We start from the raw sequence: 18276 nt of genomic DNA, 5'->3' as shown, positions 1-18276 counted from the left end.
TTTTAGGTTTTAGATGTGTTTTAGTGCAACTCTTATTTCTTAGTAAATGAGTGTTACGGTTAGTGTTGTTAGTTTTAATTGCAATCCTTTAATCTTAGTAAATGTGATGTTTTTTTATATTTAGTCAAGTTTTGACTAAATATTTTAACATCGAGGGGGAATCGAAACGAGGGTCGTGGTGTATGTGTGTCTGTCTGTCTGTGCGTGTGTGTGTGTGTGTGTGTGTGTAGAGCGATTCAGACTAAACTACTGGACCGATCTTTATGAAATTTGACATGAGAGTTCCTGGGTATGAAATCCCCGAACGTTTTTTTCATTTTTTTGATAAATGTCTTTGATGACGTCATATCCGGCTTTTCGTGAAAGTTGAGGCGGCACTGTCACGCCCTCATTTTTCAACCAAATTGGTTGAAATTTTGGTCAAGTAATCTTCGACGAAGCCCGGACTTCGGTATTGCATTTCAGCTTGGTGGCTTAAAAATTAATTAATGACTTTGGTCATTAAAAATCTGAAAATTGTAAAAAAAAATAAAAATTTATAAAACGATCCAAATTTACGTTTATCTTATTCTCCATCATTTGCTGATTTCAAAAACATATAAATATGTTATATTCGGATTAAAAACAAGCTCTGAAAATTAAATATATAAAAATTATTATCAAAATTAAATTGTCCAAATCAATTTAAAAACAGTTTCATCTTATTCCTTGTCGGTTCCTGATTCCAAAAACATATAGATATGATATGTTTGGATTAAAAACACGCTCAGAAAGTTAAAACGAAGAGAGGTACAGAAAAGCGTGCTATGCAGCATAGCGTAACCACTACCCCGCTCTTCTTGTCAATTTCACTGCCTATGCCGTGAGCGGTGGACCACGAGTATACGGTCTTGCTGCGTTGCATTGCGTTCAGTTTCATTCTGTGAGTTCGACAGCTACTTGACTAAATATCGTATTTTCGCCTTACGCGACTTGTTTATGTCTGTGATCGCCTGACACTGCATGTCAATTTTCCTTGTTTGTATAAGGACAGTAACAATTTTGAGTCTTTGAGTCTTGAGTCTAGAACCGAGTTCATACAGGTAACATTTTCAGATTCGATAAAGCGTCACTCAAACTGACAAGTTGCCAAACACTACAAATCATTCAAAACTGAGAACTTGAAGCCGACCGGATTTTCGTCTGCAGCAATGCGAGTCCTTGATTTTTAATGAACCTTTCTTTTTGAATGTTTACCTCGTGATACCAACATGTGACCGTGCCGACTAAGTACCGTACGTGAATAGTCCACAATATTATGACAGCTGAAAAGAAATAGAGGTGCAACCGTACTGATCTGTGGGCTAGCTTCAATGTCGTTTGCTCAGCTGTACAAACAAGAAAAAGCAATTCAAGGCAGATTGGAGGATAAATGATATTTATTTAGTCTTGGATACTTTTTTCCGATCTCCCAGGTCAACTTATGTGCAGACCTGCTAGTGACTTAACCCCCTTCGTGTGTACACGCAAGCACAAGACCAAGTACGCACGGAAAAGATCCTGTAAACCATGTCGGAGTTCGGTGGGTTATGGAAACACAAAAATACCCAGCATGCCTACCCAACGAAAGCGGAGTGATGGGAACCCGAATGGGCAAACGAGCTCACACGTCACCAGAATTTCTGTAACGCTGAAGAAGAAGAAGAAATCTTGGATATATTGTAGGGACACCCTGCAAACAAACATCTTTTCGAAGAAGTGCTAAATCCTAAAATAAAACACAAAATAATTCAAATGAATAAGGCAACACTTCCCTGATAACTTTTCCCCAGACACTGCAAACAAGAAGTGTGCAAGAATAGTTCAAAAATGTTTCAGTTCAATAAAGCCATGTTTCAGTGCATGTATGTATTCAGTGATGAACAATCAGAGGAGAGCGGACAATCGACGACCCGCAACAGCAACACTATGATGATAAGCTAGACCAATATCTTATCTATCTCATTTGGTAAATGTGCATATCAAGTTTGATTACTAAAGCTGCCCCTGTTAAGAAATTACTTAAAAGTTCAAGGTCAAATATATCTGAGATAGCATTCAAGCCCTTCCTATGACCTTGACCCAAGATGTCAGCGCCTGCCGTACGGTAGTGATGTCTCTCCTCGTGAATTTGTCCTGTGTTGTCACATTTTCTGGACTCTCAGGCGTTCACTGATATCAAGGTTTCAAGGTTTTATTCGGCTTTAAGCCCATGCATAGGGCGTTCAAAAACATCCGACGAAAGAGCTTTCCCCGACAGCGATTCACTCCGAAAAGTGACTTCGACTGATTAGTGATAACATTTTGCTAATATTTTGTCTGCAATTATTTCACAATGTGCTGAACCAAGTGTGACAAAAATGAGAGAAATCAATCGGACAGACTTTCTGTTACAGAATTTTGAAAATGGTGATTTGACAAGATTCAGATGTACACGAGGGTTGGGTCAGTATAGTGTGAATGGGTTTTTTGCCCAATCAGTTACAACCACATGACCTATTTTGGAGGTGATATTAATCCCTGGTTCACGCGTGTTGTAATGATGTGTTTCTACTTGAATTATTGTAACGTGCCTTTCCGATGTGGCTGAAAAAAGCCGCAGTTACGTCACATTTTTCGAAGGCTAAAATTAGATCAATTTCTCAATTCGCAAGAAGATATTTCATGAAGCATCCATTGGATTTTAACCAAAACATGACACAATGCCAAGCAGCCGGGATCCCTACAATCACATATCAAAAAATGAAAACAATTAATCGTGACATTTCTGCACAGATCTGCACAAAGTACCATTACCCCCATGTTGAAAATGACATCAAAAGAGGTTAAAGTGATCGTACTCTGAAAAATATGCACGTTGAGTTATTTTCAAGCACTATTTTAAAGTGTTAATCATCTGCCATGTCCAAAAATAGAGATAAGTGTATCTTCAGGAAGTTTAAAATTAAAAAAAAATCTAGTTCGTGTGTGTGTGTGTGTGTGTGTGTGTGTGTGTGTGTGTGTGTGTGTGTGTGTGTGTGTGTGTGTGTTTGTTTGTTTGTGTGTGAGTGTTTGTTTTGTGTGTAAAAGAGTGAGGGGGAGGGGGGTCACCAACCCTTGAATTTTGACTTGTCAGCGTGCATTGGTTGGTGTCACCGTCCCAGCAGTTGCGTCTGACACGTCATCCTCTGTGTCAGTGAACTTTTCGAAACCAAACACAGTTTATTCACGACCTGAACGAAACTCGGCCTGAACGAAAGGCCGAAAGCGTATGATGATAGACACAACTTATAGCAAGAGCGTGACCGGAAAGAGCATGTTGAAGGTTGACAACCCTGTAAATAACTGTTGTGAATGAGATAATCGCGGTTATCTACCCTCCTTTTTACTCCAATACGCGCTGTCGTCCGCAGCATAATCGTTTCTGCACGTGTGAACGTTGTTCTGTACACTCAGTGCAAGTCAACCTTCTATTCTCAGTGCTGGCCGTCTTACTGGGTGGTTGGCTCACAGTCTGAAGTGAAGAATATAACCATACAAGATCAGTATACCAACTGAACTAGTGCAATCCGCCCAGAAGCAACTGGAAATACACCCATATATGCGAGGCACGCGGCACACAAAAATATATTATTCATCATGTACATTAATTAACACGCACACTGACGCACAACTGAACACACACACACACACACACACACACACACACACACAAACGCACGCACGCACGCACACAGTCACACATAGACACACACACTAACAAAATCATTTTGTTCAAACAAAAAGATGCATTCATAAAAAGCTCATGTTCTAGGCAAGAACATTTAATGTACTCACTACTTATAAAGTTACAGTCAGACTACTAAGTAAACGTGTATTAAATCTTGTAAATCATACTCACAGCAAAGCTGGTATAACTGTGATAAACAAACTTGAAAAGGAACATAAAACTTGAAGAAAGAGTCTGAAGCAAACAACATTAAAGGCATAGAAAGCTGATGAATATACACGCTAATTGCTTTACCCAGAGCTGGAGACAGACTAAATTAAGTTCCCTGCAAAATATTGTGGTCTAGGAGCCCTTAAATGTTGAGATATTTGAATTTTTATTTTGATCTAGATGGTCCTATTTATAGATTTGGCAACACATGTAACGTTGATGCAAGGGAGCTAACACCGCGGCTTTGTTGACATCCTCACTTTTTCAGAGGCTAGAACAAGCTGTAATGCATGTATTATGGTCCGCACATGGTGACATATCGTCATTATATGGTCTTATGGTGCGTTTGACATGTGTGAACGTGTAAGTGGGCGTAGTCGAATGTCCATGTGGGAGTGGAGCATATAAGAATGCCCATGTGTGGATGTGTAAGCGGAGCGTATAAGAATGTGTAAGTGGAGCGTGGTGGAATGTCCATGTGTGAATGGGTAAGTTGAGCGTATAAGAATGTCCATGTGTGCGATGTGTAAATGAGACATGGATGTGTTCATGTCTGAATGCGTAAGAACAATGCAAGGAATGTCCAGAGAGGTATGTGGAAGGTGTTTCTATAACCTGCCCTGTTATATAGTGCTATATGTTTTATGTAAAATCAATGTCTTGTTTGTACTATTGTTATGTACCACGCCTGAATTTCTCTATGAGATAATAAAGTATTCTTATTCTTATTGTGGGCAAACTACACTTTGTAAACACGGGAGTGCGTTAGTATGCCTTTAAAGAACACGGTGAACAGGAAACCTTCTCTTTTTTCTAAGCGGGATTATATGCCAAAATCTACCGTCGAAAGGACTGGGAAGTGAATGATTAAGAAGATCTAGAAATTAAACTTTTTTTAAAATAATACACAAATTTTGTGTCTTCTAAATTGCATAGTTGCATCACTAGAACCGAATCATAATGAAAATATGGCACATCACAGAAGCGTGGAGAATGACAAAGCTATGCGCAGCACGGCCCACACCGTGACAGCACACCGCACAAAAACACCAACCAACACATAGCACAGAAAGACAATGCACCAATGCACACACACACACACACCACGAAACTGACACAACAACAGCAGAGCGCATAAGGAAGCGTAGTACACCGCACAACAGAGCAGATCACATCACAATAGGTTACTTTACTTTATTTGGTGTTTAAAGGCACAGTAAGCCTCCCGTAAACCATCACAGATACGGTCAGGCTTTTACACACAGTCCAAACACCCTTTCATTTAAACACTCACCGATTGAGAACATCCTAGGTGCCCTCCGTAAAGAGCGAACAATTTTCAAAGAATTTATTTTTGCGTGGTTTATCTTACCCCTGAGCCATCGTAAACCCGTGTGATCCAGTTTCCCTTTTTCACAATGTAGTCGTCAGTTAGTCATTTGAATGCGACTCGATGTGATGTAGGGAGATTCAAAGGACAGCACGTTTCGTTTTGCAGCTCGTTTCGTTTGGTGAATGAGTCACCCCGCGAAACGGAACGTGAAACGAGACGGCATAGGCCGCAGACAAGATTTAGATGTATTCACGTTTCGTTTCGGAATGAAGGAAGGGCGATAAATCTTCAAGTGAAATTATCACGTCTGTCCTCGATCAGAATGGAAAAAAAAAACCTAGGAGGTGGTCCAGAATCGGGCATACTTTGATTATTTTCAGTCCAAATAAATCACACAGACTTTGTTTATACAAAATCACATACGAAGCCAGAATAAAAATTCGATGCGATGACCTACTTCTGCTTCGCCATTTGCTTTCTTCACCATGAAGTTGGATAAATGTACCAGGATCAGCACCCTTCAAAATATTTCAGTTCACAACAGTTGTCTACCTCCAATGAACACATTCTCAGCGCTGAAAGACTGTGAAAGGGTTGATGAATCTAGCAATGCATAAAATGGCCAACAAATAAAACTGTTAGTGTGCAAAAATACTCACAAAAGTTGACGAAATATTGTTCGTTTTTTGGGGGTGGAAAACGTGACTGCGTTTTGACGTTCCACGTTCCGTTTCAGTTGACCTTCACCTTTCCAGCGAGAGACCCCCGAAATGATGACGTTTACCACAACTTCAAAACGAAACGTCCCGACGTTTCGTTTATTAAATCTCCCTATTATCTACAATAGCACGTTTTTATGCACGAAACAAACGGCTGTGGTTCACAAGAACTCTAGCGATGGCTTTTGACTGTTGAGAGGAACGGCGATATGCCGCATAAACCGTCGTCTGCTACGACCCTTGCGTGACCCTGCTTCCGGGCTTTTCTTTTTTCAAACTTTCACAACTTCGAATTGCACTGATCTTGTCTTGATGAAAAAAGAATTCTTTTATGATTAAAGAATGTTTGTGTAACAAGCTAGATTTTAAAAGTTAGGTCTAGCGCAAAAACGCACCACGGTCCAAAAACATTCTGATAATCATCGATCCACGGCTATCGCCAGTTTAAGGGAAGTAACTCATTTTTGACCTGAGTTCAGGATGGGTCCAAAAAGTGTTCGAGACAATCTGCAAAATTAATTCTTTAAAAATTGCTCGCTCTTTACGTAGGGCATCTAGGATGTTCCCGTTTGGTGAGCGTTCAAATGGAACTTGAGGGTGTTTGTACTGTGTGTAAAAGCCTGACAGTATCTGTGATGGTTTACGGGAGGCTTACTGTCCGGGCGTGATTTCCGGGATATTCATAACAGCCGTCCAGCACCAAAACGAGGCGCCATTGTTGTAAAGGGCCAAGTCCACGAAAATAAATTCTTTGAAAATTTCTCACGCTCGACAGAAAGCAGCCAGGATGTTCCCGTTCAGTGAGCGTTTAAATGGAAGTATGCTTGTACTGTATGTAGACGCTCGGGGAGCTCTGTGATGGTTTACAGGAGGCTTACTGTGCCTTTAACGTCGTTTTCAACCTTCAAGGTTATATCGCGACGGGGAAATGGGGGAGATGGGATAGAGCCACTTGTTAATTGTTTCTTGTTCACAAAAGCACTAATAAAAAAATTGCTCCAGGGGCTTGCAACGTAGTACAATAACAATAGGTTACAACACTTCACCACAACCCACAACATGACACAGCACAGTACAACTTGACACCACAGATCATAGAATAACACAACAAAACACAACATATCAAAACATATCGCAACATAAGAAAGCAAAGCACCGCACATCAAAGCAGAGCACAACAAAACAGGTTACAACACTTCACCACAACATGATACAGCATAGTACAACACAACAGATCATAGAATAACACAACAAAACACAACATATCGCAACATAAGAAAGCAAAGCACCGCACAACAAAGCAGAGCACAACAAAACAGGTTACAACACTTCACCACAACATGATACAGCATAGTACAACACCACAGATCATAGAATAACACAACAAAACACAACATATCACAACATATCGCAACAAGAAACCATAGCACAAGGCATTGAAATACTGAATCTGCAACACAACTGCATAACTTGACACTGCATAACACAACAACGCAGATCACATCACCACACCACGTAAATGCAAAGCCGAACACAACAGATCAACATATAACAAAGCATGGCACAAACACAAATCAACGCAACATTAATTCTGCCACACAACAGAGCACTGCATAACACAGTAAAACAGATCATATTACAACACATGGGCTAAAAGCACAGCCGAACACAACTACATAGCATGGAACAACATAACTTGAGTAAAATACAACAACATAAAACACGACATAACACAACATAACAAACTATTGCCCAAGTCATTGCAACACTGAATCCGCAACACAACAGAACATTGCATAACACAGTAAAACAGACGGATCACACCACAGCACAAGGCATTTCAATACCGAATCCGCAACACAACAGAACATTGCATAACACAGTAAAACAGATCACACCTAAGGCATTGCAACACTGAATCCACAACACAACAGAACATTGCATAACACAGTTTGTTTGTTTGTTTGTTCGTTCATGGGCTGAAACTCCCACGGCTTTTACGTGTATGACCGTTTTTACCCCGCCATTTAGGCAGCCATACGCCGCTTTCGGAGGAAGCATGCTGGGTATTTTCGTGTTTCTATAACCCACCGAACTCTGACATGGATTACAGGATTTTTTCGTGCGCACTTGGTCTTGTTCTTGCGTGTACACACGGGGGTGTTCGGACACCGAGGAGAGTCTGCACACAAAGTTGACTCTGAGAAATAAATCTCTCGCCGAACGTGGGGACGAACTCACGCTGACAGCGGCCAACTGGATACAAATCCAGCGCGCTACCGACTGAGCTACATCCCCGCCCAGCGCGCTACAGACTGAGCTACATCCCCGCCCGCATATCACAGTAAAACAGATCACACCTAAGGCATTGCAACACTGAATCCGCAACACAACAGAACATTGCATAACACAGTCAAACAGATCAGATTACAACACATAGGCTAAAAGCCCAGCCCAACACAACAGAGCATGGGACAACATCAGTAAAGGACCACAACATAAAACACAACAAATCACAACATAACAAATCATGTCACAAGGCATTGGAATACTGAATCCGCAACACAACAGAACAATGCAGAACACAGTTAAACAGATCACACCACAACATATAAAATCACAGCCCAACAAAACAGAGCATGGCACAACATAGACCACGATATAACCGATCATAGGACAGCACAACACAACAAAGTACAACATAAAAAAGCAGAGTACAGCACACTGCAACCAAGCACAGTTCAGTAAAACACAACAAAGCCTATTACCACAATACAGCAGATCAGTTAAGTTCCACAGACCATAGCACAGCATAACGCAACAGAGTAGAATATATGGCAAAGCACAGGATACCACAACAGAATATAACACAACACAACTCAGCAGAATATATTATAACAAAACAGCATTATCATAGTGCAGCATATGCATTATCACAGTGCATTTCATTTTCATTTCATTTTCATTTTCATTACTTTATTGTCCCATCGCTGGGAAATTCGGGTCACTTCCTCCCAGTGGAAAGCTAGCAGCAACGGAGTCGCGCTACCCAGGTGTCTGCGTGTTTAGGTGTATTCAGCCACCTGCACTTATGGCAGAATGACCAAGGTCTTTTACGTGCCATTGTGATGACACGGGGGTGGGACATGGCTTCCGTCTCTGGGCCTGCACATAAAGTTGACCCGTGTCCGTCCCGGCCCGAATTCGAACCTGCGATCTTCCGATCACAAGTCCAGTGCTCTACCAACTGAGCTACCGGGCAAGACAAGAAAGCAGTTCAAACGCACAAAACAAGAAAACAAACACACGAACAAATATATAAATAAACAAATAAATACATGTATTACACAAATCAGATGACAGATCCATCCAGACCTTTACTCTAAAAGTTCCTGTTCACTTTTTACATTTGTCAAGTTTTGACTAAATGTTTTAACATAGACGGGGAACCGAGACGAGGGTACGTGGTGGTGGTGGTGATGGTGTGTGTGTGTGTGTGTGTGTGGAGCAATTAAAAGAAAACTACTGGACCGATCTTGATGAAACTTTACATACAAATTCGTCCAGATGATATCCCCCAGACATTTTGTGTTCATTTTTTGAATAAATGTCTTTAATTGATGACGTCATACCCGACCTTCAGTGAAAGTTGAGGCGGCACTGTCACGCCCTCCTTTTTCGATCAAATTGATTGACATTTTGGTCAAACAATCTTCCACGAAGCCGGGACTGGGATTGCGTTTCAGCTTGGAAGCTTAAAAAAATAATTAATGACTTTGGTAATTAAAAATCTAAAAATTCTATTTAAATTCAAAATTATAGTAATCGATCCAAAAATGATTTCATCTGATCTTTTTATCATTACCTGGATTAAAAACAAGTTCAGAAAGTTTTAAAAGAATAAAGAAAAGCGCTTGGAGCAGTAGACCTCGGACACAATCATCGGGAATGGTCTTATCCCATGTAAAAGCCTGTTCATGCAGATCTGAGACGGTGAGCTTAAGCTGCTTACTCGGGATGGAATGTGCCTTCAATGCCACAGAGGAAGTGAAACAGTTGGCCGATTGCTTTGATCTCGTCATCGCATAGTGTCATTTTGACGTCATCCTCTTCTTTGCCAGGCTGTTGGCGAGGCGTGTCTTGAAGGTCACGCTGTAGCAGACGGTCAGGACAGGTCAAAGCGTGGTAAGCTATCAACGGGGTAGGTACCTGCGCATCTTCCACCAGCAGTGTCAGCGTAGAAGGTAACAGCGCAGCAAGACTGATCAGGTAGCTCAGCGTTTCATCCTTGTGGTCCCCAGGTTCTGCCAGAACAACGGTCACGCGACTGGTATCGATGACACGATGTAAATACCACTCAGGGTTACCTAACTTTATGGCGTCTTCCCTTGAAGTGGCGTCAAGCCCGCAGACATCTCGCAGATAGAAGAGTAAGCTGTTGGCCTTCTCAGAAAACTCTTCATGCAGCAGAAACACGTCTCGGCCTTTGCTGTTAGTAGATGTGATCTGTGCTGCTGTGTTTCTGGAGCCACTGAGCGCACTTGCTGCTTCTGTCCCGTCCACCAGTTTCTTGGTATCAGTATCGGGATCCTCTGCTTTGCTGGATGTGCTGAAGTCAGATGTTGGGGCATCCTTTGGGTCCCTGGATCTGTTGACGTCAGTGTTTAGGACAGGCTGCTTCACTTCCGTGTCCGTTCTTGGAGCACCTGCTGAGTTGCCATCAGTTCTACTGCTGGCATGAACTGCTACACTCCCAGAAATACTAGACAAGTCAGACTTAGCTGCAGAGTCAACGTTTAGTGTGCTGCCGCTTTTACAAGCTTGGGATAGAGGTTGATTTAGACTTGAAGCAGCGCGATCTTTAAAGGCCATCTGAAAAAAGGACTGAGCCGTCGGTGAACCTTTCTTCAGAGCTTGAACTGCGGCCTGAATTTGGAGTTTGAGTGCAAAATGCTTATCGTCAAACAGCTTCAACGTTCCTGTACTCTGTGGCAAACACTGTAGCATTTCCATAAAAGTACAGGCTTTCTCGTAGTCTTGAGTTTTGACGTAGCCCTCAATACGGAGCTTAAGATACTTGGGGTCTCTGGCTTGCTGCGGGTCCATCTGTTTCAGCTGTTGCAGCAGTTCAAGTGACTCTTCATGCCTTCCGATCAGCTGAAGCAACTCAGCTCCTTCTTTTATTTTGGTGGATGCGTCACGCTGAGACCTTTCAACAGCTTCAAACAGTGATGGGAAACTCTGCCACACCTCACCGATGCGCTCTTTCATCAATGGGGACTTGGAGAAAATGCGGGAGGCAAACGTTAAAGCCAAGTAAAGCATACTGTTTGCGTTCTCATGCAGTCGTTTTCTCTCGTCTTCATTGGTCTCCGATTCTGCTTGCTCTCTTTTGCACAAACCGATTTGTTCATGCACGTTGATGTATTCTGTTGCATGCATACATCCCTTGATTCTCAAGCTCCTTTCGAAAGTCTTGCATGCATTTTGTAATTCGCCGAGACTTTTCTGCATGATTGCCAAGTCATAGACAGCTCGCGTGTTCTCGCCCCTGCTGATGTCAATAGCTCGTTGGTAGTTTATCAGCACCTCCTCCACAAATCTGTCATCCCTGCAGAATGTGGTGACTCCTTTTGGTGGGGACTTGACCACTCTCTGCATCTTTCTGTTGTTCCTGTCGAGACTGAGCATAAAGTGATCGTCTGCTCCGGCAACATCAGTACGCGCGGTCTCATCGCGTGGTGACGGTTCTGGTTCGTTGGATTCTCCGACGGACATTCGCCCAAAGCGATTCGCAAGGTCATGATAACTGCAACGACTTTCCCCAGAGTGCCGCTCCTCCATCTGACGGTAGTACCCCTTGACCTTTGGCATGTCTTTGGTCTTCTCATCCGTGGCTAGGGCCTTGTAGGTCAAACCCAGGTGATGATACGCTGTGGAGGTAGGTCGCAAAGAGACGGCCGCGCTCAGCAATTGTATGGATTTTCTAGTATCCCTCATATAACGAAAAATGGGTCCACATTTGGATAATACTGAATTATCTGTGGCATCCAGTCGTAAGGCTTTTTCACATGCCTGCTTGCGAGTCAGGTCCGCCTTCTTCACTAACTCGTTTTTCAAGGCATTATTCTTCCAGACAATGTTCAAAAGCATGGCTATTTCGGCATACGCCTTTGCCTGCAAATTCTTCGTACACGTTTGATTTCGTGCAATTTCTAGGAGTAGTTGCATGAGACCCCTTTCTTCGTCCTCTATGTCTGACGATGTCACCGGGGATATTGTTTCGGGCTTTGTGCGTAGTCTTCTTCTCTTCGTCAAGGCAAGCCCAAATTTCCACAGCCATTCCTCAGGCTCCCTCGCAGCAGGGATGACTTCGTCAAAGTAGGTAATAGCGTACTCATTAAAATCTGGACCAAGTCGGGTGCAAGTAAAGGCCAGCTCAGCTTTCGCTTTCACCAGGAGGTACTGGAAGTCCTGGTTTTCTGCCCTGGCCTGATGCAGCCTACGGACATGTTCCTCGGCCTCAGAGTAGCGATTTTGGTCAAACAGGATGACAGCTTTGTTGGCGTGGGTGACCAGATTGTCCTCTTGGCTACCCATGCGCAAAACCGCGTCCAGTTCTTCTAACGCTTCTTCGGAGTGTCCGAGGCGATGGAGAAAGAAGGCAAGAAGGTTTCTGCCCCTTGCAGTCTCCAGGTCTGTTTTGTAGCCAACTCTGAGGGCTGATTCCAGGCCTGACCTGAACCGCTCCAGTCGCTCGGGTTCAAGGGTATCAACTTTGGGCAGCTGGAAGGTGTGAGGAAAATCCTTCAATTTATTCTTGAACTCAGCTGCATTTTGCTCCTGGATTCTCTGCACCTCCTGAAGGGGATCATCTGCAATGTTGACATGTGATTTTACTACAGCACTCAAGTTTAATGCATCTTCTTATAAATCGAGTATAACCTGAAGGCGACATTCAGAAGGCAACAACCGAAAGGCGATAGTCAACAACGACGTGTTACGACTTTTTCAACTCAGTGTTTACAAAAATATCTTTTAAATCCAGCGGTCGGAAGCGAATCGTACATCATGCAGGTCACGGCAAATGCGTGGTAAAGACTTCGTGCGGCATCAAGCGATGAAAGGTATGGAACGCCAACACTGATTTTTTACCCAGAAAAATCTGTTTGTAGTCTTCCGGTTTTGTATTCTACCGGTATTCTCTGCACTGGATTGGCTCTCTTAACACTACCAGTAGAATTTGGGCCAATGAGAGCCTTAGATACCCGGTAGATATTTACCAAGCAGGTTTGCTTCTATCTCTCTCTCTCTCTCTCTCTCTCTCTCTCTCTCTCTCTCTCTCTCTCTCTTGAGCCAATCAAATGTAGAAATACCCGGTAGATTTCCAAAGTTAGAAGTCGGTTTCAGCGCACATTTTACCCGGTAGTTTGATTAGCCAATGACGGAGCTTTCTGCTTGGTAAAAATCTACTGGGTATCTCAGTCTCTCATTGGCCAAAATTCTACCTGTATTGTTGAGAAAACCAATCAAGTTCAGAGATACCCGGTAAATTTGCAAATCTACCGGTAAATTTGCTAATCTACCGGTAGATTTCGGAAATCTACCAGAAGATTTTACCGGGTAAAAAGTCAGTTTTGGCGTTCCATAGAAAGGAACTAGATCCACATTGACTCAGTGGATAACGATTTTGACACTCGTTACGGGATTTCAAGTTTTATGTGCTGTAAAATGTGATGGAGCTACGCGTAGTTTCTAGTTCTGTTTATGATCTCATTGTTGTTTGTTTGCCTGTCACTTGAAAGGCCAGCATCCATACGTGATGCACGTGAAACTAGTGGGACTGAATTTTGTACTGAGATCTCACGGGTGGGGAACTGTTCCATACTATTTTGGTTGGGATCAGCATGTTCCAGTTGAGGTTACTCGCTATTTTACAGTTGTTCCGAAACGCACGTGATGGTCGGTGGGACGGTCAGACATGTCTGTCGGTACCTGGCGCATCGCGTCACAGGATGGTTTGACTAACATGTTGTAGGGCTCCTAATATGGACCCGCTCCTAATATGGACCACCTCCTGTTCTGACAAACTAACGGCGCTAGATCGCTCACAATAATTTCATTCGCTGCATTCACCCTCTCTGGTTAACTTGCACATGTCAAAACAGTTGCAGAAACGCAAACCTCAAAACCGTTAGGCTTTTTCTCTTTTTTCCACTTTTGGCAACGTTCACTCTAAATTTGCCGCCTACAACGGACTCGTTTCTGTCCACAGCCAAAGCTGTTATCACACAAAAATTTATGGATATGACAGCTAAGATCGTATTTGTTACATTTTAGCAGTGTTGACCCCGAGTTTCTACTGCAAACAAAAATAAAAGCAAAATCTCAAAGTACGTGTGTGTTGCCTAATATGGACCACCTTCAACAAATCGAAGAAAATAAAAGCTGAAGGCTATTTTCATTAATTCATTAAGACGCTTGCTGAAAATAACCAAAAAATATATCAAGTAGTCTTCTTTTCATGGTAGTTGATAATTTCACTTATTTTCACTCTGTTTTTGATAAGCTTCTTTAGTTTCCTGGTGTGCTTCAAATAATGCTCTCACAACCCGAAACAGATAAATCTAAAGCATATTTTAATTAGTCTGACTTGCAAACTAAGTTGTATCATGTTATTTTGAAGTATAGGGGGCTTTTTACAGTGATTCGTGAAGGTCTCTTCACTGGTCCATAATGGGCGACAAGGCTCCTAATATGGACAATTTGTAATTTGTTCTGTATTTAATTTTTGCTAAATGTCTATCAAAGCTAACTCACTCTAATTAGACCTAACGGTTAACCTAAGAGAGAAGCCTACCAAAAACAAAATGAAACTTCTTCGCAAGAAAACAAGCTAGTTATCAGTATGAAACAAAAAGTGATCCATATTAGGAACCCTTTCCCCTATGTATGCGGTTCGAGGGTCTACATTATCAACCAGCGCGCATTATGTAACGAAAATGCCTGTTTTTCCCCACGTTTTGGTGTTTTTGTTGCAAACCAAGTCGGGTATACCACAAAGTGTCAAAGGGCGTGAGAGCAGAGCTAAATATGTAGGCCTATGTTTTAATTGGGGGAGGGGGGGGGGGGGGAGTCAACAACGAGCCGAAAGAACATATTTTTCTGTGTCGTCTGTTAATCACGTTGACGGGCTTCTTGTGTTAGTTGTGTCGCTGTCTTTGTCTGTCGCCGTGTGCGTTGACTCGTGTAAGGAACTTGAGTCATGGGAAAACCTCCAACCGAAAACGAAAGTTGGTATTCACAGTGTTATGATCGCGATGAGGTGCTGTTATGTTCAGTGTTGTCGCTAGCTTTGTCTGTCAGCGTGTGTAGACTCGTATATATAAGGACATTCCTGTAAAACCGCGAACGAAACGAAAGCAGGACATAATTTTTATTATCGTGATTACGTGCTTTTATTTTTAGCTGTGTCCAAAAACCTACAGAATGTTTCACACATAATAAACCAGGGTCGACCGGTTTCATCTGAAATTTAATGAAATGTGATCCGTTCATCATTAGTGAATGTTCGGACTTAAGTGGGTATACACAGTAATAATCCCAAGTCATACGGTTTCTTTCTATTGACTGAGAAGATATCTGTACACTGATGTTCTTCTGTCCCCATCATGTTCAAACTAATGAATGAACATTTCCCGTGCGATGCTCATAATTTGTTAATGCGTTTTCTGTTGAACTAGTAAACAAGACTCAAAAATCAGGCTAGGTTAGCTGATGAATGGAATGTTTAGCACGACACAGTACAACAACATTGATGACGCACGAAGTCTTCAGCACCTCGATTACAGTCACCGTTAAACATAATAACTCACAAAGCACGAATAATTGTGAGAAGACGGATGAGAGACAACGGGTTAGGTTTGCTGCAGGTTGGATATTGAAGACGGCTTCATAACTGATAAGGCATAACCATGTGTTAAATGAAACAGCCTCCTTCCCGTGTCAGTAAACGATCCTCAGTGAACACCACTACACATCTGTCCCCGGGTTCTACATGGCGAAATCAGAGCCTCCTTCCACTTTGACACATACCAAATATCATCAGTCTGACTGCTTTTTGTACCGGCACGGTTGGCCTAGTGGTAAGGCGTCCGCCCCGTGATCGGGAGGTCGTGGGTTCGAACCCCGGCCGGGTCATACCTAAGACTTTAAAATTGGCAATCTAGTGGCTGCTCCGCCTGGCGTCTGGCATTATGGGGTTAGTGCTAGGACTGGTTGGTCCGGTGTCAGAATACGGTGACTGGGTGAGACATGAAGCCTGTGCTGCGACTTCTGTCTTGTGTGTGGCGCACGTTAAATGTCAAAGCAGCACCGCCCTGATATGGCCCTTCGTGGTCGGCTGGGCGTTAAGCAAACAAACAAACACACAAACAAACAAGCTGCTTTTTGTGCAGATAAATCATTAATTTTGCGGATTAAAACCGAAGTGATTGAATGCCTTTATTCTATGTCAAACTAAATGTTTGGACTGGTATGTGGTGGTGTAAGCCTGCAATATCGTTTACTGACACGTAGGTTAACGTTTTATTCATACATACAGCATGTCTCTCGTATCAGTGGTTCATAGAAGTAAACGTCAACTGACGATAGCCTACCTGTGACTGAAGAGCAATGCATGGCGATTCCTCCTGTGAGACGCAGCAGCTATGCACAGTTAAACTCAACTTTCTGTTGCTGGTTACGTGAGGTGCACATATATGCATCATATTTTAATGGAATTGGTTCTTGTTTAAACCAATCGCGGAGTCGCAATCTGTGGGTGTGCACAGGCTTGCTGTTTTCGATTTGTCCGTTTGTCCGCCTTGCACTGAGACATGCACAAAACTTAAATATAGCTTGTCACTTTCCTTTTCTCGAGAGTGGATGCATTCTTTTCTATAGGGGTTTTTCCTGTAGCTATACGGGGAACTTAGTGTGCGCCTATGATGTATAATTGCTGGCGAAAAACTTGAGAAGTCACACGCGACTCAATCTCGTGTCATATTGTGCTACGGTGTGTCAGTGTGCGTGTGTGTGTGTGTATGTGTGTGTGTGTGTGTGTGTGTGTGTCTGTCTGTCTGTCTGTCTGTCTTGGTGGTTGTCTGCAGGTTTGTCTACCTTTTCGTCTGTCTGTCTGCCAGGCTTGTCTCGGTGTGTGTGTGTGTGTGTGTGTGTGTGTGTCTGTGTGTATGTGTGTGTGAGTGTGTGTGTTCCATTTAAGCAAAGTGTCTACACTTTTTTTTAACTCTATTTCAATGACTAAAATAGATTGGCAAATTGATAGTGGAAATATTGATAAAGTTAAAAGGTGCAGTCTTTGAGATTTGATTTTTACTTGGTACTCATCTCTGCAACTGCATCCTCTTTTAGTTCCGAATACAATCTGACCAAGCCTCATTTCACTGTACGAGTTTGAAATGGCAGCAACCAAACCAAAAACTATACTGCAGAAATTAATGATAAAAAATGGAAGCTTTCTATGACGTTACCTTTGGCCAGTGTTAATCCATTTTGTTTGAAAACGTCACAATCTTTTGGTCGGTGGCGTTGTCTTTTTTCCATTGCTTCACTTGATCTGTGGCATTGTCTTCGTTTACTGCTGAAGTCGCACGGCATACTTTTGTGTTCTATGTTAATTGCCCCCCGGACAATTGCTCCCGGACAATTGGCCGAGTGTTTACTGAGTTATCAAGTGTTTTATTGTTGTTTCGAAGTATACACAGGTAATTCAAGTCTATAATTAAATATCTCTATGATATCTCTAAAATGCTTCCTCATTTCAACACAAACGCACACACACACACACACACCCTCACACACATACACACACACACTCTCATACACTCTCACACACGCACGCTCGTATATACACATAGACATACGCACAACGCTCAAATACTCACACACACGCACGCACGCAGACACACACATAGACACATAGACACATACACAAACAAAGACATACAGACACAGACACACACTTATGCACGCATTTACGTACGAAAACTAACACATCCGTAGACACACTTACAGAGACTCACTTACGCAAGCACGTACACAAACACACGCACATTCAATGAGCCACACACATTGATACACGCATGCACACACACTCACGCAAAATCAGACGCAGACACACACACACACACACACACACACCAGCACACACGCACACACACACATGGCAGGGCCGGACCAAATGAGTTGTAAGGGGGGGGTTCCTCCTTTTTTTTTTGGGGGGGGGG

General features: G+C 42.6%; 2 protein-coding genes across 2 annotated transcripts in view; one reads left to right on the top strand and one right to left on the bottom strand.

Annotated features, from left to right (window-relative positions):
• Positions 1-5828: 5828 nt before the first annotated feature.
• Positions 5829-16861, bottom strand: LOC138960021 (uncharacterized). Its single transcript, XM_070331739.1, has 2 exons — positions 16648-16861; positions 5829-12864 (listed from the first exon to the last, which is right to left on the bottom strand). The coding sequence occupies exons 1-2, from the start codon at positions 16667-16669 to the stop codon at positions 9998-10000; spliced, it is 2889 nt and encodes a 962-aa protein (XP_070187840.1). The 5' UTR covers positions 16670-16861; the 3' UTR covers positions 5829-9997.
• LOC138960022 (PCNA-associated factor-like) overlaps positions 12958-18276 on the top strand; it is a 63734-nt gene continuing 58415 nt past the window's right edge. The window contains exon 1 of the mRNA XM_070331740.1: positions 12958-13116. Coding sequence (XP_070187841.1) covers positions 13077-13116 — 40 coding nt within the window. The 5' untranslated portion in view covers positions 12958-13076. The remainder of the gene's footprint in view (positions 13117-18276) is intronic.

This window comes from Littorina saxatilis, linkage group LG2, assembly GCF_037325665.1.
Source record: "Littorina saxatilis isolate snail1 linkage group LG2, US_GU_Lsax_2.0, whole genome shotgun sequence".
NCBI lineage: Eukaryota > Metazoa > Mollusca > Gastropoda > Littorinimorpha > Littorinidae > Littorina > Littorina saxatilis.
Note: the sequence above shows the minus strand (reverse complement) of the source record. Positions and strands in the feature narration are given on the sequence as shown.

Bases quoted from the DNA above. Each gene is read 5' to 3' on its own strand.
- LOC138960021 (XM_070331739.1), bottom strand. From the start codon at position 16,669: ATGCATTGCTCTTCAGTCACAG. The intron at 12,865-16,647 runs GTAGGCTATCGT...TCAACATTGCAG, and splicing joins GCATTGCTCTTCAGTCACAG to ATGATCCCCTTCAGGAGGTG.